At 42.1% G+C, this 27,269-nt stretch overlaps 1 protein-coding gene across 1 annotated transcript; it reads left to right on the top strand.

The window, feature by feature from the left end:
- Nucleotides 1-266: 266 nt before the first annotated feature.
- Nucleotides 267-27,063, top strand: prodhb (proline dehydrogenase (oxidase) 1b). Its single transcript, XM_055224033.1, has 14 exons — nucleotides 267-821; nucleotides 2,971-3,173; nucleotides 9,061-9,095; nucleotides 9,180-9,320; nucleotides 9,480-9,544; nucleotides 9,641-9,757; nucleotides 11,437-11,510; nucleotides 11,597-11,678; nucleotides 13,381-13,473; nucleotides 14,344-14,490; nucleotides 15,451-15,626; nucleotides 17,544-17,642; nucleotides 17,733-17,821; nucleotides 24,454-27,063. The coding sequence occupies exons 1-14, from the start codon at nucleotides 498-500 to the stop codon at nucleotides 24,642-24,644; spliced, it is 1,836 nt and encodes a 611-aa protein (XP_055080008.1). The 5' UTR covers nucleotides 267-497; the 3' UTR covers nucleotides 24,645-27,063.
- The last annotated feature ends 206 nt before the right edge of the window (nucleotides 27,064-27,269 follow it).

The following is a 27,269-nucleotide window of genomic DNA, read 5'->3' as shown; positions in this document are numbered from 1 at the left end:
AAGAAAAGAGAAGAATAAAGAGAAGAGGATTTATATTTTTATATATTTATATTTTTACATTTGTTTAAGGAAATGACCAAAGAAAAAAACTGTGGACTGTTGGATCTTTACTGTTTAACAAAAGAACAGACAAGAAATGAGCCAGACCCCAGTAGAGCCGGAGTCAGAGCCGGAGCTTTTATTATTATATTTTCTCTGTTCTATATTTACATCACACACTCCGCCCCGAGTTTAAACCGCAGCCTGTGATAGGACAAGAGGAAGAAGGGCGGACTGTGCACCTGCAGGAGCCACAGGAGCCACAGGAGCCACTCTCCTAAGGAGTCACTCTCCAGAAGAGCCGAAGGAGCCACTCGCCAGAGGAGCCGCAGAGGAGCCGCAGAGGAGCCGCAGAGGAGCCGCAGAGGAGCCGCAGAGGAGCCGCAGAGGAGCCGCGCGCACCTGCGCTCTGGGACTTTCCAGTCCAGCGCGCGCAGAGGGAGAGACAGATCAGACTCATGCTCCACGTGAGGACTGTCCCGTCCGTGACTCGGACAGGGGTCAAACGGCTCCTCTGTCCTCGCAGACCCCGCTCCAGCTCCTCGGTCGTGTCTGACGCGGGGACAGAGCGCGCGGACAGAGGCGCAGAGCCGGACTGTCCCGGACAGTGGGGTCAGGACAAACACGGCCCCGGCTCCGCTCCAGACCCAGATAATGAGATCCACATAGACTTTGAGCAGACCCAGGAGGCCTACAGGAGCAAAGACTCGATTCAACTGCTCAGAAGTTTGGTGGTTTTCAAACTCTGCTCCTATGACGTCATGGTCCACAAGAATAAAGAGGTAATGAGCTCAGCGCGTGCGCCGCACACACACCACAGTGCACACAGCACACACCTCACACACCTCACACACCTCACACACACCACAGTGCACCTCACACACCACACACACCTCACACACACCACAGTGCACCTCACACACCACACACACCTCACACACACCACAGTGCACACAGCACACACCTCACACACACCACAGTGCACCTCACACACCACACACACCTCACACACACCACAGTGCACCTCACACTGACCTCACACACCTCACACACACCACAGTGCACCTCACACACCACACACACCTCACACACACCACAGTGCACCTCACACTGACCTCACACACCTCACACACTTCACTTTATGTCCATCTATGAAGCAGGACACATCAGACACACTGTCCACAGAGCTCAGCCCAGGACACCTCAGGTATTTACTTTACATCAGAATGTGACAGGGGCCCGTGTGTGTGTGGGGGTGTGTGTGTGTGTGTGTGTGTGTAAACAGCAGTGACGTGGACTGTTACATGAGCAGAGCCTCAGGCTCACGAGGAACAGACACATCTCATGTTACAACTGGTTTATCCCACATCAGAAGAGCAGACACACAACTGAGAGACACACAACTGTACGACAACAGAGAGAGAGACACAACTGTACGACAACAGAGAGAGAGACACAACTGTACGACAACTGAGAGAGAGAAATAAAGACAATGTTTGGTTTTCATGGTCAAGTTTGTGTTTGTGTTACATAACCTACGGAAGCCCATTTCTGACATTTGTAACAGTTTATTGTTGTGTTTCTTGTTTTTACTCATTTAAAACTTTGACATTGGCTTTTTTTCTTTGCAGTTTAAACACACACAGTCTTATCACCAGAGCCACTTTATCTTTGTACATTTTATAAACACACGTCAAATATACGACACGGAATCAGCAAAAGAAAAACAGACAAATAACTCGACTAAATGTGTGTAATGTTTTATGTCCAAATCCTCACACCGTCCAGACAAACTCTCGTCTCAATGAGCTTCTGGATAAAGTTTCCTGAAATGTTTTTACTTCACGTTTAAGAAAAAAACACAAGAGCAAACCAGAGATCGAAGCAAAGTGCTGCAAAGATGTTTTTAAAATGCAAAATCTAAACCTTAAATGGTGTATTTGATGTTCTCTGTGTTTATAAAATGTACAAAGTGGTAAAGTTAAACAGAGAATGAACTGAAAAAGACGCGTGTTCAGACGTTTGACTGATTAAAAAGTTACACAATGAATATGACTAAAAATGTAGTTGGTCAAGTTTTTCTGGCTTTAAAACTCCTCCAGACTCAGAGACGAGTTTTTACACGTCAGACACGACATTTGTCAAACACAGATTTTACACATAATTAATTACAAAAATGCACATAAAAAGTCAAGGAGCTGATGTTATAATGTGGTTTTATGTTTCTCTTTATGTGAAGGGCTGTTTACAGGAAGCAGAATGAGTCTCATGTTGTCAGTTTTAATATTAAAATCCAGATTTAAACCCAGAAGATCTTTCTCTGATCTGAATCCTCACGACACAAACACCACGACCTGCAGCCAGGAAGTTTATTTGTACAGCACAACTCACACACAAGTTATTTAAAGTGTTTTACAGAATAAAATTTAACATTAAAGGAGAAAAGTGCAGAATAAACCCCTTTAGTCACAGAAAAACAGAACTGAGTCTGGATTTAAACAGAGTCACATCTACAGGTTTAGTCCTGGTTTCGTTGGACACGTGTGTGAAGTACTTCCTGGTTCTAGTCCTGACCTGAGCAGCAGTGTTCTGGATGTTCTGGATGTCCTGGATGTTCTGGATGTTCTGGATGTTCTGGATGTTCTGGATGTTCTGGATGTTCTGGATGTTCTGGATGTTCTGTTCTGTGGCTCGTTTGTAGAGTCCAGTGATCAGGACGTTACAGTCGTCTAATCTACTGGACACAAACGCAGGATAAGTCTGAGTCTGGTTTGGACAGTTTACCTTTGATTTCTGATGTTTTTAGATGTAAAAAGCTGCAGATGTTACTGATTTGATGTGTCTGTTCCATTTTCACCTCTAGATTCTGCAGGTTCGTCCTTTCACTTCACTGCTCACGTCTTCTCTGTGTTGCATTTACTTCTGTTGCAGATTACCGCTTTGGGTAAGAGGCTCCTGGGGCAGCGAGCGTTTAACCAGGTGATGAAGATGACGTTCTACGGTCAGTTTGTGGCCGGTGAGGACCACGTGGCCATCAAACCTCTGATCCAGAAGAACCAGGCGTACGGCGTGGGCTCTGTGTTGGACTACAGCGTGGAGGAAGACATCGGACCAGAGGAGACAGAGCTGAAAGAGTATGGAAGTTCAGTTTATAGAGGACAAAACGTCGTAGGAGTGAAGACGTTTAGCTGCTCGTCCAAGCCGCGGCTTGGACGAGCAGCTAAACGTCTTCGCTCCTACGATGTTTTGTCAGATTTTCACAGGTTTTTCTTCTAAAACACTCAACAAACTACAGTAAACTTTGCAGATTTAACTCCAGTTTCTTACATTTTTACTCACTCACTTACATTTTCAGAGTTAAACCCGTCACGATCGCACATTTTGAAGCCGATACAGTATAAAAAACAATAATATAGAAACTACTTTAAGCCACTGACATAAAACAAGATAAACCTATTTGGAAAAATGTAAGAAACAGCAGAAGGAACTCGTGATTATTGATAAGTTTATAGCTCAAGTCTTGCATTATTACGTCACAAAAAATGGCAAAAATCTGCAAAAATAATGAAAATATGATAAATACCGAGCTTCAAAATGTACAAATGTTGTTTTTTTTGGCTTTTTTTTTTCTTACAGCTTTTATACTGAGCGACAAGTTGATAAAGTGATTAAAGAGACAAACCTAGTCCCAGTGATTATTATTATTATTATTATTATTATACTACTACTACTACTACTACTACTACTGTATTTTCTGGACTATAAGTCGCTCTGCAGTATAAGTCGCACCAAAAAAATGCAAAATAATGAAGAAAAAAACATAAAAAAGTCACATTTTTGGGGGGAATTTACTTGACAAAATCCGAGACCGAGTGTGTAGAGTTTATTTAAAAGTCGGTCTGTCACGGTGACGAGTTTGACAGATAAGTTTAGGCGATAAACAATAAGAAATATCACCCAAAAAGTGTTCAAAATGTTCATTATTGTAAAAATATGAGCTACAGTGAAGGAATAACACAATGCAACAATTAAAGTACTGGATTTTCCTCAAAAAAATGCGAAATAATGAAGAAAAAAAGATATAAGTCGCATTTTTGGGGGAAATTTACTTGACAAAATCCAAGACCAAGATCAGACATTTTATCTTTAAAGTCAAGTTATAATAATAATAATAATAAAATGTGGAACAACAGGCTGAATATCAGAACATCACGCTAAAGTAACACAAAACTAAAGCATAAAAACGATGAACAAAAGTGACACTTTTAGTCCAGAAAATACAGTTTATTGCAGATTTAAAAAAGGTGAGTTTACAGCGATGCTAAGAATAGTTTGTAAAAAAAAACAGTTTTGTAGCAGCTGTTTAGTTTCATAACGCTCTCGTCTCAGCCCCTTAAACTGAACCGGCTCTGGACGTCACTTAAATGATCATTGGTCTGTTTTGAGTCACGTCTCTGAGGCTAAAGTCGTCCCAAGGCTGAGCTGATCAAATGACCAGTGGAGTTTGTTTTGACCGTGACGCCGGACGGGTCAGGGAGAATTTTACACTCGTTTGGAATCCAGCGCCGCGGGGAGAAACGAGAGAAGCAGCAGAGTTATGCAACATCGCCTCAGCAGATTCTGTCGTTACACAAAGAAAATAAACAATTACCCAGAGTTTATAAAAGACAAAGTGTTTCAAAAGCAGACACTAGTAGGCGCTGTTGTCCCTGGTTGTTTTTGTGTTTGTGGAGGATCAAATATTGACTCATCTGTGCGGGACTGGACGAACATCACAAACTTGACTGTGATACGAGGGAATTGAGTCAATGCTTCACACCGATACCGATACCGATACCAGAATGAAGATGAAAAACGCTCTTTTATGAGTAAAAAACACAAAATAATTGCACTTTCTTTACAAAACGTGACAATCGTTCTGATAAAACTGTTCAACAAAGCTCAAATTGAGATTTTTTTGCAGTATCGATACTCGCACAAATGATTATCTACCTTCGATATCACCTTTAGTATCGATTCGCATCTCACGTTTGATTCTTTTGACAGCACTCACACTCACACAGCAGTGGTTTTATATTTATTTATGTAGTTTTAATCTTAAATGTCATGTTAATTTAGCTAAGTTTACACGTAGAACATAAAAAAAACAAACATAAAAAGTAGAATTTATGTAATCGTTTTCTCGTTTTCCGCTCCACATTAAGACTTGTTCCTTGAGAGTCGGGTTTGTCTGGGCATAAAATCAATACTTTCACTTTCACTTTCACTTATTACGATGTTTGATGAAACTTTCACTCGTGTCAATGTTTTGTCTCGAGCTAAACCTGCACAGAAAACTTCCTCTGCGCGTCAAAAAGGTTCATAAAAAAAGTAAAACTGTGTGAAAATGAAGCGCCCGATGTCACTTTAAAAAGTCTATGAAGCTTAAATGTTTATGGAGTCGACCTTTTCACATCTCGGTGTCGTTCTCTGTGTTTACAAAGGTCAAACGGAGCGAATAAACAAACCTGTTAGCCTTAAACTTCACCGAGCGTTTGGATTAAGTTGGAACGATTTGGGAAAAATATCAAAGTGCAGTTTTTTCAGACCAGTTTTGCGACTGCGATGGGATTTATACGATTTGTGTTTAAACAGATCTGTGCTGCAAAATGGACTTTTCAGAGGTTTTAGACGTGTTTCTCGTCACCAGGGAAAAGCACAGACACGATGTAAAGTTTAGTTATTCCAAAAACACAATCCCGTTTTATTTTCTTCATCTGTGACGTGCATCTGTCCATCAGAGGAGCCCGTCTGGCGTCATGTGGTCGTCTTTAAGTTGGAGCGAGTGCACGGGAATCGAAGGGCGACGTAACGAAAAGTGAGCGGTGAAAATGTGAAAATGTGTTTACCCTCCAGCGCCCTCTCTCTTTCAAAAACAAAAACTGCAACTTAAAGTCAAACGAACGACACCTTAAACCAAGGGCGTCAAACTCATCTTCTCCGAGGGCCACGTGAATAAAATGTCTGCTCTCAAAGGGCCAGATATAATTAAAGAAATAAATGTAACGTAAAATAAATGCAACTACTTTTTAATCTGGTTAATTAATCATTTTTGTAAACTTATTCAAGTTACAAATACTGCATGGATCTGAAAAAAATGACTGTGTAACTGTATCTCCTGATAAACTGATATTTTAAGACAGTCGTTCCTTTTAATTGACCTTGGGGCCACATAAAATGACGTGGCGGGCCGCATTTGGCCCACAGGCCTTGAGTTTGACAGTTAAACCATAATCCTCTTTATCGTTACGACGTTTACGGTGGCGGCGGCTCTGATTGGACGCCTCAGTTTTCTAACGTCAGTGGAGTTTTCTCTTTTATCAAAGCCGTTTTAATGAATATTACGACTTAAAATGTGTAAATTATAACAAAACGATCCTCGATTTCAGCCGTCGAGCGACACAACAGGTCATTTTAAACACGGAGGAATCGATAAAAACCCTGAATGAAAATGAATTATACAAGAATGACATTTCAGAAGTTGTTTGCGCTCGTCGAAACCACAGAGCTGCTCAGTTTTATGCAGAATAAGACGTTTTTTTGTGGAGTAAATTAACGTGGGACTCAAAACTCTGCAGCTTTTACCATTTCCCCGTTTGGTCCATTCAGATTTGGGCGTGATTTCGAGTGACGGCGAGTTTTAAGAACCCGCCGCCGCCAAACACAGAGTCTTTATATAGTTTTGTCAGGTATAAACTCGAGCTGATGTCGGTTCTTCTGGAGATGTTTTGATCGTTCGGTGTATGTTTTTTATTTAGCATCAGTTGTTACGAGATATTGCGCTGAGCTTTGATTTAACCTTTGATTTAACCTTTGATTTAACCTTTGATTTAACCTTTGATTTAACCGTTCTGTGGCTGCGAGGAAACTTCAAACGAACCATCAGAAAGTGTGATCCGCCGAAGCTTTTGTACGGCAAACATATATATACAGCGTCAGACCGTAAGGCGGGAGGACAGGGCGCGTTAAGACGGTTTGATCTGAGGCTGCGGGCGAATACAGACACTCGACGATCTGTCAACACTCGACAACAACAACACGAGTCAGATCTGTGCGCGAGGAGGTTTAAAGAAGAGAAAAGGCTGGATGTTGACAGTGATACTGACAAACAGACTGTGAAAGGCACAGGGTGAAGGTCTGATCAACTTCACACAAACACTACATCACATGTGTCAAACTCAAGGCCCGTGGGCCAAATGCGGCTCGCCATTTTATCTAACGTTGTTAGATAATACGTCTGCTGACCCACAGATGAAAGGTGTAACGAAGTAAAAGTACAGGTAGTAAAGTGCTCTCAGTACATTTTAGGGGTTTGTACGTGAGTGAAATTTAAAGTGGATACTCTTTACTTTCACTTTCACTTCACTGAAGAGTAAAAGTGTTTTTTATTTCTCCGTCCGAGGGTTTAGTTTTAACATGTTCATAATTTGAGCAAAACAAAAATATACAAAAAATAAGACGAGCTGGAAAAAAAAGATCAATTAGAGTTTCTATTGAACAAAATAAATAAATAACCAAATTTAGCCTGTTCCACCACTGCCACAGATGGTTAGATTAGTCCTGGTTTAGTCCTGGTTTAGTCCTGGTTTAGTCCCGGTTCAGTCCCGGTTCAGTCCCGGTTCAGTCCTGGTTTAGTCCTGGTTTAATCTGCAGTGGATGAATCCGGCTCAGTTTTTGTTGATTCACATTTGACACATTCTCACTCTCATCACCTCAACAACTGAAACCAGAACTTTACACACACTATATAAACACACACACACACACACACACACACACACACACACACCCACACACACACTGTCAGCTGCGCCTAAGGGTGTGTGTGTGTGTGTGTGTGTGTCTTTTTACACATTTAAACACACACGTCTGGCTGATGGATTATTGTGAAAAGGCCGACAATCAGAAGTGACAAAGTAATAATCTGATTCACTGTGTCTGTGTCGCTCAGATGTTTATCCTTATTCTATAAATGTCCCGTTTCTCTGTTTCATCCTTTCACGTCCTGTAGAGTAAGATTTAAGAAACAGACGAGTCACACACAGCTTCCCTCGCCAACGTTCGGCTCAAAAACAAACGGCAACAGCAGATATTTGTCTATTACTAATAAAAAAACAAAACAAATGTAATTGTTTTAGAGATATTCAGGCTGTAAACACATGAGCCTATTTCTAATAAAACTTTACACATTATATTATTCTCAGTATAAATGTATGTGCTCTTGGGGCCCCCTGGTGGCCTGGGGGCCCTTAGCAGCTGCTTAATCTGCTCATAGACTGCACCGGCCCTGCTAATGATCCCAGATGATTCCTCTGAAAACACTTCTACTCTGGACAAACGAGGGATTACAGAACATCCACAGAGACGAGCAGGTGGCAAACTCCCAACCAGAAAAGCTACACAGTGTGTCTTTAAAAGTACTGTTGTGGAATTTCTAATATTAAAAACCTTAAAAATGTAAAAATAACAAAGTTGTTGTGTCGCTTTCGGCTCACACATGAACATAAACAGTGGATTTATACAAGTTTAGTCTGGTCCAAGCGTCTCGAGGCCACTGGACGCACAAACGAGAGATAAACCCGCGAACAACAACAGATGTTTTTACGAACGTTAAGAATAAGAGATCCATAACAACACAAGTGAAGATTTAAGGTGAAGAAAGCAAAAACAGAACCAGAGAGTGACCTGTACTTCTCATGTTCTCGTCTAAGATAATCGTTTTGGCAAATATTCCTTCTCCAAACTGGTTTTACAGGTGAACTTTGACTTTGTCCTGGTGTTTTTCAAAGTACAGACAGATAAATAAAGACTAATGCTCATTCTGCGACTAAATTTAGTTCAGTGCAGACATGACAAGTGAAAAGATAAAAAAAAACAGTTATTAAATGAACTCGTCTGTTGAAATCTCCTGAAACCTCCCTGTGAAATAATCGCACCCAAACACGCTAACTTTGCGTACACTTTCTCCTCTTTCTCCTCCAGCTCCTGCACCGCCGCCGCAGACACGAGCCGACTCGGTAAGACGCCTCGTTTTGTTCTTTCTTTGAGGTAGAATGATGTAATTAGGAGTAATCACGATGCAAATGTGTGCGTCTCCCCAGGCCACGATCGCAGAGGGAAACAACATCAAGAGCACGCAAACTTCCACGGCGGAGCGAGCGGGACGGCGACGTATTTCCACGCAGACGAGTCCAAATGCGACCGCCACATGAGCACGTTTATGAAGTGCATAAAGGCGTCAGGTGGGTCGGGCCGCCGCAGAAATGGGGCGGTGGTTTGTTGAATTATTTCCCCGTGTCTGACCGTCCAGACCGATTCATACTCCCCTGTTTATTTGCAAAACCGCACGCTTTTTAAGTCTATATCTTGAATTTTTAATGATAAGTGTGTCCGGCTTTCAGGTGCAACGTCCTCGGATGGATTTTCTGCGATCAAAATGACTGCGCTCGGAAGACCTCAATTTCTGGTAGGTGCTCGGAACAAATTTTAAAGAGGAAGAAGATGAAGATGAAATGGACTGGACTGAGCCGATGTTTTTTTTTTTTTATTATTCATTTTGAAGCTGGAGTTCTCAGAGGTCTTGGTAAAGTGGCAGAGATTTTTTAATTTTCTGGCCTTGAAGCAGGGGAAGGTCGGCGGAGCGGCCCTGGAACGGAGGGTTGACCTGACGCAGCTGCAGGTAAATACGGACGAGTTTATTTGCAAAAACGTATCTGAAAAATGGTCCGTTTTGTTTCTTTTTGTCGTCGTTTTGTGCTGCAGCTGAGTGGATCTGATCAGATTTATTCTACTAAAAACACAAAATACTGATTGAAAAACTGAAAAAAAACGCCAAACCCGACGCCTCCCTGCGCACGCCGAGTGTCTTTTTGTCCGTGTGGCTTCGTTACAAATGTAAAAAAACGCCGCCGCTGATCCTTCCTCCTGCGTTGGCCCTGGTTCCACGTTCCCTGGTTGTTGGGGCGTCGTTCTCTTGTGCCGTTCTCAATCTGCCGTCTCCACCTGCCATCATAAACGTGCCGTCTGTGTGGATCGTCGTGAAAAAACTCGCCTTCGCTTGACGTGTGTAGTTCTGTTTTGAGACACTAGAGGGCGACACTAGAGGTTGTAACTGTCTCGCTCGGACTTTGCGGTTTATTTTGACTTTGTTTTGAACTCGTTAAGCCGATTTTTGTTATTATTTCGTTACTTTCTTCTGCTTAAAATGGTAAAATAAAAAAAAATAATGCGTCAACTGGACAAAGGTTGTAGGAGTGAAGATGTTTGTCTGCGCATCCAAGCCGCGGCTTGGATGCGCAGACAAACGTCTTCACTCCTACAACACTTTTTTCAGATTTTATTTTACTGGACGATCGAGGGATTACACAAACATTTGGTCAAATATATCAAACTTTTTGCAACCGGATTGGAAAAGAAATACGAAATGATCTGTCTGGGGATTTTTGCACTTCCCTCACCCCAGACATGTCCCCCAGCTCCTCCGGTCGGGCCCCACAGCGTTCCCAGACACACACACACGGACAAAATTGTTGGTATTTTTTGTCGGTTAATGAAAGAAAAACTCACAATGGTCACAGAAACAACTTAAATCTGACAAAAGTAATAATAAATTCTACGTTATTTTTCAACCGTGCTTCAACAGAATTTAAAAAAAATAAAAAAAAACTCAATAGGGACAGTGGATTCATGGGTTAAATTTCATAGAACTGATTTATTTTGTTTTATTACTTTTGTCAGATTCAAGTTATTGCTTTACATTTACTTTATAATAATTAAAAGCTGTTTATTATTCCCCCGTTTACCATGTGGGTCGTGTTACTTCCTTTTCATCCCTAGAACAGTCTGTAAAACGTAAACACGACAATAATCCGACGTAATTACTGCCCTCAGATTACTCCAGTGAGGTTCTGCCGTCTTCTTCCAAACGCACACGCTGATACATGAGAAGTCAGACGTAAACTTTTGAATAATTGTACTAGAAATCTGAAAAAGTACAAAAAAAAACCTGCGCAGAATGATTTTTTATAATAGTTTCGACTGTAGGAAACACACTGCATCGGACATTTGGGGCATTTGATTGTGTTTTACTGCAAATTTTAACAATTAACTGTTATTTTTATTATGTAATTGCAGTGAAATGTGTATTTTAATGTGTGTTCGCTGCTCAGGGGCTGCACACGGGAAGTAACAGCAGCTAAATCTGGTACAAATCATCTTTTCTTTTGTGAGATTAATGGATTTGTGCACGGTCCCTGGCAAGAAACTTCAGATGTTTTTTTTTATGTTTTTGCTCGTTACGTCTTCAAGTACAACGACTTTTTCCTGACGATAAAACGCGTTGCATTTGTCGGTCTGTAGGAGCAGCTGACCGGACTGGGGGCCTCTGGAGACTACCACGGCTGGTTTACTGAAAATAACAAAGGATCGTGCGGGTGAGAATCCACAGGCTTTTCTCTGTCCACGCCGTATTTTACAGAAGCTCAAAAACAAATGCAACACCATGTTTTTGTCTGGACAGCACCATCGATGTTCTGGACTGGAGCTGCCTTTTGGACGATAGAGAAAGAAGCGCAGAGCTGCTCGTTGTGCCGAACGTCCAGGTAAATGTAAAAAAAAGTATTAAATATAAGAGTAAAGTATCTGAATCGTGCTTATACAAAATAAACTGATCTATTTGTACCATCATAACATCTGTAAACTTAAATAACAGACATTTAAAGACACTCTATGTGACATTTTGATTTTAAATTTCATAAATCTGATCCCAAACATAAATAAACTTGTTCACATTTGAGGGACGTCTTTCCTGATAAAAAAAAATCACATCTAAGAAGAAATATTCATTGTGATTCCAGTTGAACTCGTCTATAATAAACATTCAAATGCAAATAGTGCAAATGGTGAAGATGTGATGAGCATATTTACATTTTTCCTAAACTTACCTTATAATCGTCAAAGTTGCGGTTTACAAAGCTCCAGATGCCCGTTCATGTCTGTGTCCGTCTGTTCCACCTCAGTGTAGTTATTCGATACGACGATGAAAATGAAACATCATCTCGTCCTTTTTGGCTCTATATTCAAAGATGGACACTTTTCCCCGCCCTCGTCTCCTATTGGTCGGCTTCAGTCTGATCTGAGTGAGTGACAGGTGGATTTAACCAATCACAGTGAAGAGCAGAGCTGGATGAAGTACTACATGTTGTTACTTAAGTAAAAGTGCAGATACAGAGGTAAAAGTAAAAGTATCACATCAAAAATCTACTGAAGTAAAAGGATTTAAGTACTGTTTAAAAATGTACTTTAAGAGTAAGAAGTAAAAGTGTTAAATGCAGTGATAAAGCTTAAAAAATGAGGTATATTTTGGTCAACAGTAACAAAACGAAGCAGTTTATTATTTTTTTGTGTGAATTTTACGTATTTATTTTTGTTTTGCTCAAAGCCAAAGTTAAAACTCGAAAACTTTAGTCACTAACATAAAAATAACTCCTCAAATCAGATGAAAAGTACTTTTTACTTTTCAGTCCTGTTCAAAAATGCAGTGGAGTAGAAAGTACAGATACTGCTCTCAAATGTACTCAAGTAAAAGTCAAAAGTATCCACTGTAAAATGTACTCAAGTAAAGTACAGATACCTAAAAATTCTACTTAAATACAGATTCACAATAAAAGTACAGTTTAAAGTAAAAGTACAGATACAGAGGTAAAAACTACTCGAGGAAAAGTGAAAAAATCTCCTTTAGTAAAAGTATTTGAGTACTCGTTTAAAGTATTTCACACAAGTGTTGTTAATTTGTTAAAATGCAGTGATATAGATTAAAAAAGTGAGACTTATCCTGGTCTTAGTAACAAATCAAATCCATTTCTTCATTTTTATTATGAATTTTGTGGGTTTTGTTTGTTTTGCTCAAAGCCGAAGCTTAAACTTAAAACTTTATTCAGGATTTATACACGAAAATGGTAAAAATAACTCCTGAAATGATAAGAAAAGTACTTTTACTTTTCAGTCCTGTTCAGAAATGTAGCGCAGTAGAAAGTACAGATACTGCTCTCAAATGTACTCAAGTAAAAGTAAAAAGTATCCACTGTAAAATGTACTCAAGTAAAGTACAGAGACCTAAAAAAATACAGAAAATACAGAACGTTACAACTTGTTACCTCCTTAAAACTGCAGAGAGATACTTAGAAAACATAGAACAAATGTTTAATGTTAAATCTAATCCACAGTGTTAATCTTCTGACCCTTATAACCTCAGAGGAGAAAACAGCAGAGAGAAAAATGGACCATATGTTTGTTTATTTGCAGTTGGGGAAGCTGGAGCCTCTGCTGAAGGATTTCACAGATGAAGATGAACAGCAGCTGCAGAGGATTTTGCAGCGTGTGGACGAATTAGCCAAAGTGAGTCTTTAAAAACATATTAACCTGTTCACGATGCATTTGTTGTTTTTCTCTCACAAGCCCAAAGAGACATTTATATAAAGTAAAACCTTGTACTGTACGTCGTGGCATTTTCAGAGACGTTTCTTTAAATCCGTCTTCATTACACACGTCCTTCATGTGGTCCATGGATCCACCGAGGAAAAAACGAGTCTGAGAGAAAAGAGTGAAATCAAACATGTGCTGGTTCTGCGGCGAATGGCCTTAAACTAACGAACTAGAACAGAGACACACACGGCGAAATGTCAAGAGTCTCATGACACGTGGTGTAGAGACGACTGTGCTTTTGTCATGTGTTCTTCACGTTTTCCTCATGTTCTCCTTGTGTGTTCCTCATGTTTTCTTCATGTTTTGCTCATGTGTTCCTCATGTTTTCCTAATGTATACCTCATTTGTTCCTCGTATTTTCCTTGTTTGTTCCTCATGTTTTCCTCATTTGTTCCTCACGTGTTCCTCATGTTCTCCTCGTTTATTCCTCATATTTTCCTCGTTTGTTCCTCATGTTTTCCCTCATGTGTTCCTCATGTTTTCCTCATTTGTTCCTCACGTGTTCCTTGTGTTTTCCTCGTGTGTTCCTCACGTGTTCTTCATATTTTCCTCGTTTGTTCCTCATGTTTTCCCTCATGTGTTCCTCGTGTGTTCCTCACGTGTTCCTTGTTTGTTCCTCAGGTCTTCCTCACGTGTTCCTTGTTTGTTCTTCATATTTTCCTCATTTGTTCTTCATGTTTTCCTCGTGTTTTCCTCGTGTGTTCCTCATGTGTTCCTCACGTGTTCCTCGTGTTTTCCTCATATTTTCCTCATGTGTTCCTCACGTGTTCCTCGTGTTTGCAGTGTGCTGTAGAGAACGGCGTGCGTCTGATGGTGGACGCAGAGCAGACGTACTTCCAGCCCGCCATCAGCCGACTCACGCTGCAAATGCAAAAGATCTACAACAAAGAGACGCCCGTGATCTTCAACACCTACCAGTGCTACCTCAAGGTCAGAACGAGCACGAACAGAAACGTTTACAGCACGAAAGAGCACGAAAGAGCACGAAAGAGCACGAAAGAGCACGAAAGAGCGTGGAAACATCACGACACGAGTTTGGAGAGATCATCAAATCAAACTTTACTGTATTTTATCAGGAGTATGGGCGACGGAAGGATCTAGAACAACATGGGAGAAGGAATGACTATGTTTTTGTTTTTTTTTATACTTATTTCAAACACAGCCCTGCACCACGACACTGAGACACAAGTAACAGATTTAATCACAGACTATATTAAAAAAACATATCACTATTATGTCATTCTCATAAAAAATACCCGAGTTCTTTCCCTCCCGTCTCAAAACAGAGAAGATCCTGTTTCCTCTTACGCAGCAGAAAAAAGCCTGTTGTTGTCGTTGTTGTTGTCGTCGTTGTTGTTGTCGTTGTTGTTGTTGTTGTTGTTGTTGTTGTTGTTGTCGTTGTGTGGCACAGAATCCCCATAAACAATCACACGGTGCAGTTTCCTTATTCAAACGCCTCTGGTTCGACGGCTCTGGCTGATCACGCCGCCCGCTCGTTATCAAGTGATTGTTTTTATTTTTCATGGTTTATTCCCACCGCGGCCACCAGAGGGCGACAAAGAGCTTAAACACATTAAACACATTAGAGTCGCACCGGGGGGCGGGGTTAACACAAGGCTTTAAGGCAGTTTAAGACTTTAAATAATAAGAGTTTTTTATGTGTTTTGTTATAATTTGGTTTATTCGTAGAGTTACACAGATTATTCAGCTTCATTTCAGCTTCAGTCTGAGCGGAGCGGCCAATCACATTTGGTCAGAGATGTTTTTATTTAAATGTTTTATTCCGTGGAAATCGAGGTTTGTATTGTTTTCAAAATGCTGCTTGTGTTTCTCATAGACACTGTTGCTGGATATGACCTCGTTTAAGTGTTTCCGGCGTTTCCGTTTCAGGACGCCTTCACCAACGTGAGCACGGACGTCCACCTGTCCCGTCGTGAGGGCTGGCGTTTCGCCGCTAAACTGGTGCGAGGGGCGTACATGTACCAGGAGAGAGAGCGAGCGAAGGAGCGAGGATACGACGACCCCATTAACCCCGACTATGAGTCCACCAACGAGATGTACCACAGGTGAGAGAACGCACACTGAAACACTGAAACACAACCTGAAACACTGAAACACACACTGAAACACACACTGAAACACACACTGAAACACACACTGAAACACACACTGAAACACACACTGAAACACACACTGAAACACTGAAACACACACTGAAACACACACTGAAACACACACTGAAACACACTCTGAAACACTGAAACACACACTGAAACACACACTGAAACACACACTGAAACACACACTGAAACACACACTGAAACACTGAAACACACACTGAAACACACTCTGAAACACTGAAACACACACTGAAACACTGAAACACACTCTGAAACACACACTGAAACACACTGAAACACACACTGAAACACAGAAACACACACTGAAACACACACTGAAACACTGAAACACACACTGAAACACACACTGAAACACACACTGAAACACTGAAACACACACTGAAACACACACTGAAACACACACTGAAACACTGAAACACACACTGAAACACACACTGAAACACTGAAACACACACTGAAACACACACTGAAACACTGAAACACACACTGAAACACACACTGAAACACACACTGAAACACTGAAACACACACTGAAACACTGAAACACACTGAAACACACACTGAAACACACACTGAAACACACACTGAAACACACTGAAACACACACTGAAACACACACTGAAACACACTACGAGTCCACCAACGAGATGTACCACAGGTGAGAGAACGCACACTGAAACACACTGAAACACTGAAACACACACTGAAACACTGAAACACACACTGAAACACTGAAACACACACTGAAACACTGAAACACTGAAAACCCATGAAAAAGAGCCAAGTGCTTTTGTTGGGTTCCCCTGAATATATATATATATATATATATATATATATATATATATATATATATATATATATATATATATATATATATATATATATATATATATATATATATATATATATATATATAAATCAAATCTAATAAAAAATCTAATAAAAAAATAAAATAAAATAATAAAAAAATAAAATGAAATGAAATTAATTTTAATTTAATTTAACTACAAAAAAAAAAATAAAAAAAACTCATTCCAGTATGATCAAATCTAAACTTTTTGTTGTTGACATTATAATAATAAGAGCGTGTACAGCTCGAGTACTGGAACTGCAACGAAAGTACAAATACTATAAAATATACAGGGTGTCCATGAAGTGTGTTAAACATTTATTACAAAGGAAAGTGATCAGACATATTAATCAGACTTGTTTTATCATTAAACGCTCCTCTATGTGGCTCCATTAGTCGCACGAAGCTTCAGGACGGGGCTGGATTTCTCTCCACGTTTCGCCGTAGCAGAGTCTCATCGACGGTTCAATCGCGTCTGTATCTTTTGCTTTAGTTCAGTAAATGCTCCGCGTTTTTCTTTGATACACGATTTCCTAAACACAGCCTCATGAATAGATGTTCCTCAGATGTTCTCTTCCCATTTCTCTTTCTGTCCCTGTCTCCATATCTCCATGACCTGACGGAGGAGATCGTCCATGAGTCTCTTCCAGACTTTGTTCTGTAGTTTTGCTCAGTCTGTGTGTTCGATTCTGTCTCACTAAACCAAATAAACTCTTGAGGAGGACACATTTCTTTGGGGTTAATTCAAAAGGCGCCTCTTTAATTGACAAGACGTATAAAAATGTGATTAAAAACGTTTATAACCAATGAGTAAAATAGAACAAACCTGATGAATATATCTGATCAACGGCCTTTGTAAGAATGTTTTTAATTTAAGAGACTTTAAGGACATTCCACTCTGTAAATACTTCCATTATAATCAGTTACATGTGTTTTAATTTTGTGCAAACATAAATTAAAAATGCATCTTTTTCCCCCGTTGTTTGAATCAGGTGCCTGGACTTTGTGCTGGACGAGATCGCCCAGAACGGAAACGCTACCGTGATGGTGGCGTCGCATAACGAGGACACAGTCAAACACACCTTGAGGCGGTACAGACTCTGCCTTAGAAAACCTGCTTAGCATCGATCTGTGTCTTTATTTGTGTGTAACCGGGTTTGTTTTGTGTTTGTGGTCGTCAGGATGAACGAGCTCGGCCTCACGCCCAGAGAGAACAGGGTGTACTTCGGACAACTGCTGGGAATGTGCGATCAGATCAGTTTTCCACTCGGTGAGGAAATATATTCTACACCAAACAAAAGCCTTAGGAGACGATCGTCCTGGAATCTGATAAAACACAATGTTCAAGTAGAAGTAGAAGAAGGAATAATTAGACGTTTATTTGTTTGGGAATCGTTATTTAGAAGGAATATCGTAGGAATAAGCAGTTGAAATGTTAAGCTATAAAACTAATTTGCAGAATCCTACCCTCCGTCTGAAATCATGACGTTACCATTTTCTAGAGCACAAGCGTCAAACTCAAGGTCCCCGGGCGAAATATGGCCCTTTACATCATTTTATGTGGGTCTCGACAGGGTAAATTAAAAGGTATAATGATCTTAAAATGTCATTTTATCAGGAGATACAGTTACACAGACATATTTTTACATCTAGGTAAATGCATATGTAATATTTGTAACTTGAAAAAGTAATAAATAGAGAAACAGTTAATTAACAAGTTAAAAAAGTATTTTTTGCTGATGTGGCCCCCGTGAACAAAACCAGCTGCAAGAAATAAATTTTAACCTCCTGACCTGGTGTCCTCATCTGTGAACACATTTTGGGTCGTCTAGGCCACAATGCAATTTTTTAGAAGAATAAGAACAGCAACAATGTAAAAATGTTCAATTTTGGATATTTCTAAGAGTTTAGAATATTTATTTATTTTATTTTTATTTATTTACTTGTTTTATTTTATTATTTTTATTTGATTACTTGATTAATTTTTTAATTAAGTTTTATTTTTTATTTATTTATTTTAAAGGCATGTCTTCCTGCGCCTGTTTGCAGCTCTTCAAATGAGGCACAATTGTTTCTCATTTTGTTTTTACACGCAGGAAAAATGTTGCTGTGTTCAGGGTCTTAATAGTTTTTGCAAATAAAGTCGTGTAAGAGCTCGGGTCTCAGGAGGTTAAGTAGAGTTTAAGTCGCACCAGCCAAAAAATGCAAAATAAAGAAAAAAAAACATATTTCACATGTACAGTGAGTCGTGTCTGAGTATAAGTCGCCCCCTGACCAAACTATGAAAAAAATATGACGTATAGTCCAGAAAATACGGTGATAGTGAAGTCCACGTTCTTTATAAACACATTTTATAAACGAGCGACGTCCAAAGTGCAGCATGGAGACAATTTTGACCATTTTTAAAACGAACATCAGCGAGCTTCAAAAACGCAGCTCACAAACATCTTAAAACAAGAACATGAATCAAATAAAAACACAAAAGTCATGTGTTTTCCAGATAACATTTGCATAACATGTATATTATTTATGACGCCTTTTACCTGCACTAAAACATGAACTTTATTCTAATGTCGATAACGTTTTTCCACCTTTTGCTCTGTGTTTCGCTGCGTCCATCATCGTCGTCTCCTGCAGCAGACGTTGTTATTCTGTTTGCCGTAGCGCACACGTCTGAAGCCCGTGACACGACACACGGGCTGACGGTCTGTGGTATTGACGAGCTGTCCAAAGCCCTCAACGCTAACGACTCTGTTTGTCTGGGAGATAGACAGCGGCGGGAGGCAGTTGTCTGTCAGTGTGAGGCTTCGAGACATAGATCTGTCCTGTTCAGTCATAAAACAAACACAATAAAGGTTAGATACTTTCTGTCGGCGATAAAGCAGTAAATTAAACTCTGGGAACGCGTCAGGCGAGTTTGAGTCTATGGATTTGCAGTTTTTTAATGTGTTTTGAAGCCGCGGGTTTGTGTTATTGACAAAATATACAAACATCTGCACAAAGGGTTAGGATAAAGTTTAATCGCATCATCATGAAACAAAAAATGCATTTATACATTTATAAGTCGCACTGGACTATAAGTCACGTTTTTTGGAGGGAAATATATTTTACAAAATAGTAACATGAAGCACAGACAGAACTGAACACGTGTCTGGTTTGTTAACGTAAGATATTAACAGTTAATCAGATAAATAAAGAAGAAAAAACAAGAAATGATTTTGTTTTAGGGGCGTTTCTGTTCAGTGTTTCTCAGATGTTGTTTAAATCACCGTAATGTTGAAGTTTTAAATGTTCAGTGGTTCAGGAGGAGGAGATACTGACGTCACTGTGACATTAACCAACACGTGACTTTATATATTTGAATAATTTCACATATAAGTCTCATCTGAGTATAAGTCACACCCCGTGGACCCACCACCTGCGGGAGGAGCCATGAGGGGCGGGTGCGGAGAGATCCGGGTAGCAGTCGAAGGTGGGGACCTTGACGACCGGATCTCCGGACATGGAGACTAGCTCTGGGGACATGGAATGTCACCTCGCTGGGGGGGAAGGAGCCTGAGCTTGTGCAGGAGGTTGAGCGTTACCGGCTAGATATAGTCGGCCTCACCTCCACACACAGCTTGGGCTCTGGAACCCAACTTCTTGAGAGGGGTTGGACTCTCCATTTCTCTGGCGTTGCCCGCGGGGAGCGGCGGCGAGCTGGTGTGGGCTTGCTCATTGCCCCACAGCTCAGCCGCTGCGTGTTGGGGTTCACTCCGGTGAACGAGAGGGTCGCGTCCCTGCGCCTTCGGGTCGGGGACAGGTCTCTCACTGTTGTGTCGGCCTACGGGCCAAACAGCAGTGCAGAGTACCCGGCCTTCTTGGAGTCCCTGGGAGGGGTACTAGACAGTGCACCAACCGGGGACTCCGTTGTTCTCCTGGGGGACTTCAACGCCCATGTGGGTAACGACAGTGACACTTGGAGGGGCGTGATTGGGAGGAACGGCCTCCCCGATCTGAACCCGAGCGGTGTTTTGTTATTGGACTTCTGTGCTAGTCACAGCTTGTCCATAACAAACACCATGTTCGAGCACAAGGGTGTCCATCGGTGCACGTGGCACCAGGACACTCTAGGTCGGAGGTCGATGATCGACTTTGTTGTCGTGTCATCTGACCTCCGACCGCGTGTCTTGGACACTCGAGTGAAGAGAGGGGCTGAGCTGTCAACTGATCACCACCTGGTGGTGAGTTGGATCCGCTGGCGGAGGAGGAAGCCGGACAGACCTGGCAGACCCAAGTGTATTGTGAGGGTCTGCTGGGAACGTCTGGCGGAACCCTCTGTCAGGGGGGTCTTCAACTCCCACCTCCGGGAGAGCTTCTCCCTGATCCCGGGGGAGGTTGGAGACATGGACTCCGAGTGGGCCATGTTCTCCACCTCTATTGTTGATGCGGCTGCTCGTAGCTGTGGTCGTAAGGTCTGTGGTGCTTGTCGCGGCGGCAATCCCCGAACCCGGTGGTGGACACCGGAAGTAAGGGATGCCGTCAAGCTGAAGAAGGAGTCCTATCGAGCCTTGTTGGCTCGTGGGACTCCTGAGGCAGCTGATGAGTACCGGCAGGCCAAGCGTGCCGCGGCTCGGGCAGTCACAGAGGCAAAAACTCGGGGTTGGGAGGAGTTCGGGGAGGCCATGGAGGAGGACTATCGGACGGCCTCAAAGAGATTCTGGCAAACCGTCCGACGCCTCAGGAGGGGAAAGCAGTGCTTCACCAACACTGTTTACAGTGCGGGTGGAGAGCTGCTGACCTCGACTGGGGATGTTGTCGGGCGGTGGAAGGAATACTTTGAGGATCTCCTCAATCCCACTGTCACGTCTTCCGAGGAGGAAGCAGAAACTGGGGACCCAGAGGCGGACTCGTCCATCACCCTGGCTGAAGTCACTGAGGTGGTTGGCAAGCTCCTCGGTGGCAAGGCTCCGGGGGTGGATGAGATCCGTCCTGAGTACCTCAAGTCTCTGGATGTTGTGGGACTGTCTTGGCTGACACGTCTCTGCAACATCGCGTGGCGGTCGGGGACAGTACCTGTGGAATGGCAGACCGGGGTGGTGGTCCCTCTGTATAAGAAGGGGGACCGGAGGGTGTGTTCCAATTACAGGGGAATCACACTCCTCAGCCTTCCCGGTAAGGTCTATTCCAGGGTGCTGGAGAGGAGAATCCGACCGATAGTCGAACCTCGGATTCAGGAGGAGCAGTGTGGTTTTCGTCCTGGTCGTGGAACACTGGACCAGCTCTATACTCTCCATCGGGTCCTCGAGGGCTCATGGGAGTTTGCCCAACCAGTCCACATGTGTTTTGTGGATCTGGAGAAGGCATTCGACCGTGTCCCTCGTGGTGTCCTTTGGGGGGTGCTCTGGGAGTATGGGGTCCGGGGCTCTTTGCTAAGGGCTGTCCGGTCCCTGTATGACCGGAGCAGGAGCTGTGTTCGCATTGCCGGCAGTAAGTCAGACCTGTTCCCAGTGCATGTTGGACTCCGCCAGGGCTGCCCTTTGTCACCGGTTCTGTTCATTATATTTATGGACAGAATTTCTAGGCGCAGCCAGGGGCCGGAGGGGGCCTGGTTTGGGAACCACAGGATTTCATCTCTGCTGTTTGCAGATGATGTTGTCCTGATGGCTTCTTCAAGCCAGGACCTGCAGCAGGCACTGGGGCGGTTTGCAGCCGAGTGTGAAGCGGCTGGGATGAGAATCAGCTCCTCCAAATCCGAGGCCATGGTTCTCGACCGGAAAAAGGTGGTTTGCTCTCTCCGGGTGGGTGGTGAGTCTCTGCCCCAAGTGGAGGAGTTCAAGTATCTCGGGGTCTTGTTCACGAGTGAGGGAAGGATGGAGCGTGAGATTGACAGGCGGATCGGTGCAGCGTCTGCAGTGATGCGGTCGCTGTATCGGTCCGTTGTGGTAAAGAAGGAGCTGAGCCGGAAGGCGAAGCTCTCGATTTACCGGTCAATCTACGTTCACCTCACCTATGGTCATGAGCTTTGGGTAATGACCGAAAGGACAAGATCGCGGATACAAGCGGCTGAAATGGGTTTCCTCCGCAGAGTGGCCGGGCGCACCCTTAGGGATAGGGTGAGGAGCTCGGTCACACGGGAGGAGCTCAGAGTAGAGCCGCTGCTCCTACACGTTGCGAGGAACCAGCTGAGGTGGCTCGGGCATCTGCTCAGGATGCCTCCTGGACGCCTCCCTAGGGAGGTGTTCTGGGCATGTCCCACCGGGAGGAGGCCCCGGGGAAGACCCAGGACACGCTGGAGGGACTATGTCTCTCGGCTGGCCTGGGAACGCCTTGGGGTCCCACCGGAGGAGCTGGAGGACGTGTCCGGGGTGAGGGAAGTCTGGGAGTCCCTGCTTAGACTGCTGCCCCCGCGACCCGGCCCCGGATAAGCGGAAGAAAATGGATGGATGGATGGATGGAGTATAAGTCGCACCAGCCAAAAAAAAGCACAATACTGAAGAAAAAACCCACATATTTCACAAATAAGTCGCACCTCCGACTGAAAACTATGAAAAAAGTGACACTTATAGTCCAGAAAATACAGTAATTACCATGAAACTTCCATATTTACACCTTTAGTTCTCATGCTAGTCCTGTACTACACCTGTACTTTTACTGCGGTTTGAAGTACTGTGCTGTGTAATATCCAGGTGTTGGTAAATGTGTTTGAGTTTCATGGGGAGATGTGACTCTGAGGTTTTTTTTCTTCTCTTCTGTTTCTACAAACTGTTCATTTTCATAGAGTCGGAGTCAAACGGGTTTAGAAACAACAGCTGCGAGGCACAAACGGAGACAGAAGGACGCACAAAACAACACAATTAAAATAGTTTTACAGCCGAGAATAATGAACGTGAACTTTAAAGACGGGGTCACATTTCTGGGGTCGTCTGTGTGGGGTCAGGGGTCAGAGGTCAGGGGTCAGGTTCATGATGCTTCTTTGTGTGACATGAAAATCTTTATAAAGTGTAAAAAATAAATAAATAAATAAAAATAAATAGCAGTTCACATTTTAGGCATTAACATCTACTTCTGTTTCATATATTTTTATTGACGTGTGAACAACTTTTCATTTTTATACAACAAAAAATAAAACTTAAAAAAAAAATAAAATATAAAATAAAATAAAAAAAAATCACACAAATGACACACTTAACATGCCTCTCCTGTTAATGTAAACGTTCACTCTGGTAGAGGGTCCACTGTCTGTTTATCTCCAGTGACACATTCGTGCTTTTACTTGGAATGTTCCACTTTATGGCATTAAATGTATCTCCATGGAGACAAACAGGTAACGTCAGCAGCTCAAGTTACAGGTCTGATGTCGACAAGTGACAAGAAATGATTTAACTGATTTAAAAAAAACACTTTTAAGGAGTGAAAAAGATAAAAAAAAAAAAAAAAGTACATTTAATGCCATTCTGTGGAACATTCCTGCAAGAGCACAGTAAATTTAGGATTATTGAGCGCGCCTGAATATAACCTGCAGGTTTTTATGTTGCAACGTGAGATATTTACACAGAAAGTCGGGACACAGTTTTTTGTTTTTTTGAGTTTTAATTTAACTTCCGTGCAGCGGCTCTATTTCCTTCATTGACTCATTTCTTTGTGTTTTTTCCACGATGAGCAAAATGACAACAAAATCAAAACTCGTGTATTCTTCAGCGCGTAATCTTTCCCCACGTCTGTCTCACTTTTGCGTTTAGTGTTAGAGAGCGCCCCCCGGTGGTTATCCAGCTGTACAGGCCGCAGGGTTCAGAGCGTGGGGAGAAAGTAGCGGCTTATAGTCCAGAATTTATGGTAATTAATGGAGAACAGAAGGTAGAAAAGTGTCATGTCGCACTAAAATCATCCATATTCTCATCTTTCTTGTCTGTTTTTCTTCAGGTCAGGCCGGTTTCCCCGTGTACAAGTACGTCCCCTACGGTCCCGTGGACGAGGTGATGCCGTACCTGACGAGGCGCGCCCAGGAGAACCGCGGCTTCATGCAGGGGGCGCAGAAAGAGCGCGAGCTGCTGTGGAAGGAGCTGAAACGGCGGGTTTGCTCTGGAGAGCTGCTCCACAGACCTGCGTTCTGACGAGGACGTGGTCGGGTCTTCTGTTTTCATCGTCTCAGGTGGAGGGCTGATGCTTTAGTGCGAGCGCCGGGTCTCCAAACGCCGTCCCTCCAAACGCCATCCCTATAAACGCCGTGTTCGGGTTTGTGTTTCGTAAAGAAGCGTCTGCTCAGATGTTTCGTGCTCAGGAGGTTTTGACATCGTTCTAGTCGTGGAGCTGCTCGTTAACGCTGCGTTTTCAACTCAGCGTCTCGCAAAAGTACTGCACAAAACCAATACTGCAGTGATGAGTAAGTAAAAGTACAGACACAGAGATGAAAACACACTCAAGTAAAAGTACCACATGAAAAACCCCACCTTAGTACAAGTATTTAATGTTCTTCAAGAGTAAAAAGTAAAAGTTAGTGTTAAATGTCGTGATACTGATAAAAAATGAGACATATTTTGGTCGGCAGTGACAATACAAATCCATTTCTTCATTTTTCTTTTGAATTTTATGTATTTATTTGTGTTTTTGCTCTAATCCGAAGCTTGAACTTGAAAACTTTAATCAGGATGTCACGACAAACGGTAAAAATAACCCCACAAATCAGAAGAAAAGTGAAAAGAAGAAAACGTGTGGTGGAGTAGAAAGTAAAGCTTATGAATCTACTGAAGTAAAACTACAAAGTACACCGTAAAATGTACTCCAGTTAAGTACAGATACCTAAACATTCTACTTAAGTTACTTCACTACTTGTACTTCGTTACCTTCCATCACTGTAATACTGTTATTTGATATTTTGACGTTTGTTCAGCTGATATTTTATTCAGATAAAGTTGTTCAGTCGTTACTTGTGAAATAAAACACTGGGATCCATTTTGTTACTGTGTTTTTAGGGGAAATGCCTCTATAATCTGTTAATATCAGATATCAGCAAATACTTCAAGACAAAATATTAAAGGTTCTTCTGTATTTGACACAAAACTGACTCTTGTCGCTTTAATCCATTTTATAATGTCGTTTCCTCCTCAAAAACAGACCTGGAGTTGTGTTTTGTTTCATTCACACTTTATTATTAGTCTGTAACATCTACAAACCTCAAAACACTCTGTTCCACCTTGTGATGTCATCAAGTGGTCGTTTTCAACCTTTTCACGTCTGTGCGATCCCTCAGTCGTCTGGTCCAGAGCAAAAGACGAATTTTAAATCTGTAACTGGACAAATCGTCGTAGGAGTGAAGACGTTTCACCAACAAAAAGAAACAAAGTGAACAATAGTAGGGCCATTAAAGGTTGAATAGGGTCGTTAAGGCTGATTTCCAGGTCTGAAATGATCCAAATGATTCTAGAAATGAAGGTGTGTGGAGTTTAAAAACACCACACGATGACATCACAAGGTGGAATAGTGTTTTTTTTTTTCAGTTTGAGAGAAAAACACAGCTTGAATTTGCAGGATTTGTGCGTTAAACGTGTGCAAAATGAAACAAAAACTAAACTCCAGATCTGTTTGTGACGAGGAAATGACATTATAACACAAAAAAATCAGAAAACAGCGTCACACGGGCACTTTAATACTGGAGGATCCACCGTTTTAAATCAGAAATACTGTAAACATAAAACATACACAGTCTATAAGATGCATCCGTGTGTTAAGAGACACTTCTGCACTGACTTTACTTTACCTAATACCTCAGAATTTATGGAAACACTGTTCGTCTTCCATCCCTCTGCCCTCTATCTCTCTCTTTTCGACGCTCAGCTCGTCTTTGCATCTATCAGCGTTCCTCATTCAGTCGACCACTTGTCTATAAAGCGCCCGTATCCATCACGGCGGCGCCTTTACTACTCCGAGAGGACTCCCTTAAATGTCACGCGGAGCAGCCCAGTGTCGCTTTTTATCGCCCTGTTTATTCTGCAGCGGGACAACAATAATAAAAATAACAGGCTTGATTTAAATGGCTGTAAAGGCGGCGTCGATACACCCGCCCGCGTACAGGTTTTTGGGGGGTCTCGGGCAGCCAGACGGCCCCCGGAGGACGGCGCTTTGTTATGTGTTGTGCTGTACTTCAAAGTGTACTCAGCTTTTAGAAAATGTTAGTTTATATGTTTACGGAGACGACACGGCGGATCGTATACCTCTTAAAAACGGGGATTTTTGTGTAATCTTGGTCAGTGAAGTGTTGCAGACAGATTCAGTGTTGGATAAGTGTGTTTTTATAGTACGGGTGCCCACCAGGGTCTTTTCTCTTTGTGTTTTCTCTTCCTGTGGTTTAATATTTAACGGATACGGATGTGATTTTGTTGTGAACACTGTGAAAAAACTGGACTTGCTGATCTATGTTTGGGATTTTGGGGGATTTTTCAAATATAAATGTTTTTGTTTGTTTTTGTCGTCTTTGTTCACAATAATGAGGTGTTTTTTTAATGTTTTTTTCTGAATAAAATGATTTGGGTTGAACAGAAATGGTCTGGTGTTTCATTTGAGCAGAGATAATGTCCAAAAAAAGAAAATGAGTGAGGAGCTGATGGAAAATAACACAAATATATAAACACAGAGCAGGACAGTAAAGAACAGAGACGAAGGAGGGAAAAGTACACAGCTTCACGTAGTAGTAGTAGTAATAGTAGTAGCAGTAGCAGTAGTAGCAGTAGTAGTAGTAGTAG

This window comes from Periophthalmus magnuspinnatus, chromosome 9 (assembly GCF_009829125.3).
Source record: "Periophthalmus magnuspinnatus isolate fPerMag1 chromosome 9, fPerMag1.2.pri, whole genome shotgun sequence".
NCBI classification, from domain to species: domain Eukaryota; kingdom Metazoa; phylum Chordata; class Actinopteri; order Gobiiformes; family Gobiidae; genus Periophthalmus; species Periophthalmus magnuspinnatus.
Note: the sequence above shows the minus strand (reverse complement) of the source record. Positions and strands in the feature narration are given on the sequence as shown.

What these genes read in the sequence shown, in the direction of transcription:
- prodhb (XM_055224033.1), top strand. Translation starts at nt 498, where the DNA reads ATGCTCCACGTGAGGACTGTCCCGTCCGTGACTCGGACAGGGGTCAAA. An exon ending in GAGGAGACAGAGCTGAAAGA is followed by an intron (nt 3,174 to 9,060) that starts GTATGGAAGTTC and finishes TTTCTCCTCCAG; the next exon opens with CTCCTGCACCGCCGCCGCAG. An exon ending in CGCAGACACGAGCCGACTCG is followed by an intron (nt 9,096 to 9,179) that starts GTAAGACGCCTC and finishes GCGTCTCCCCAG; the next exon opens with GCCACGATCGCAGAGGGAAA.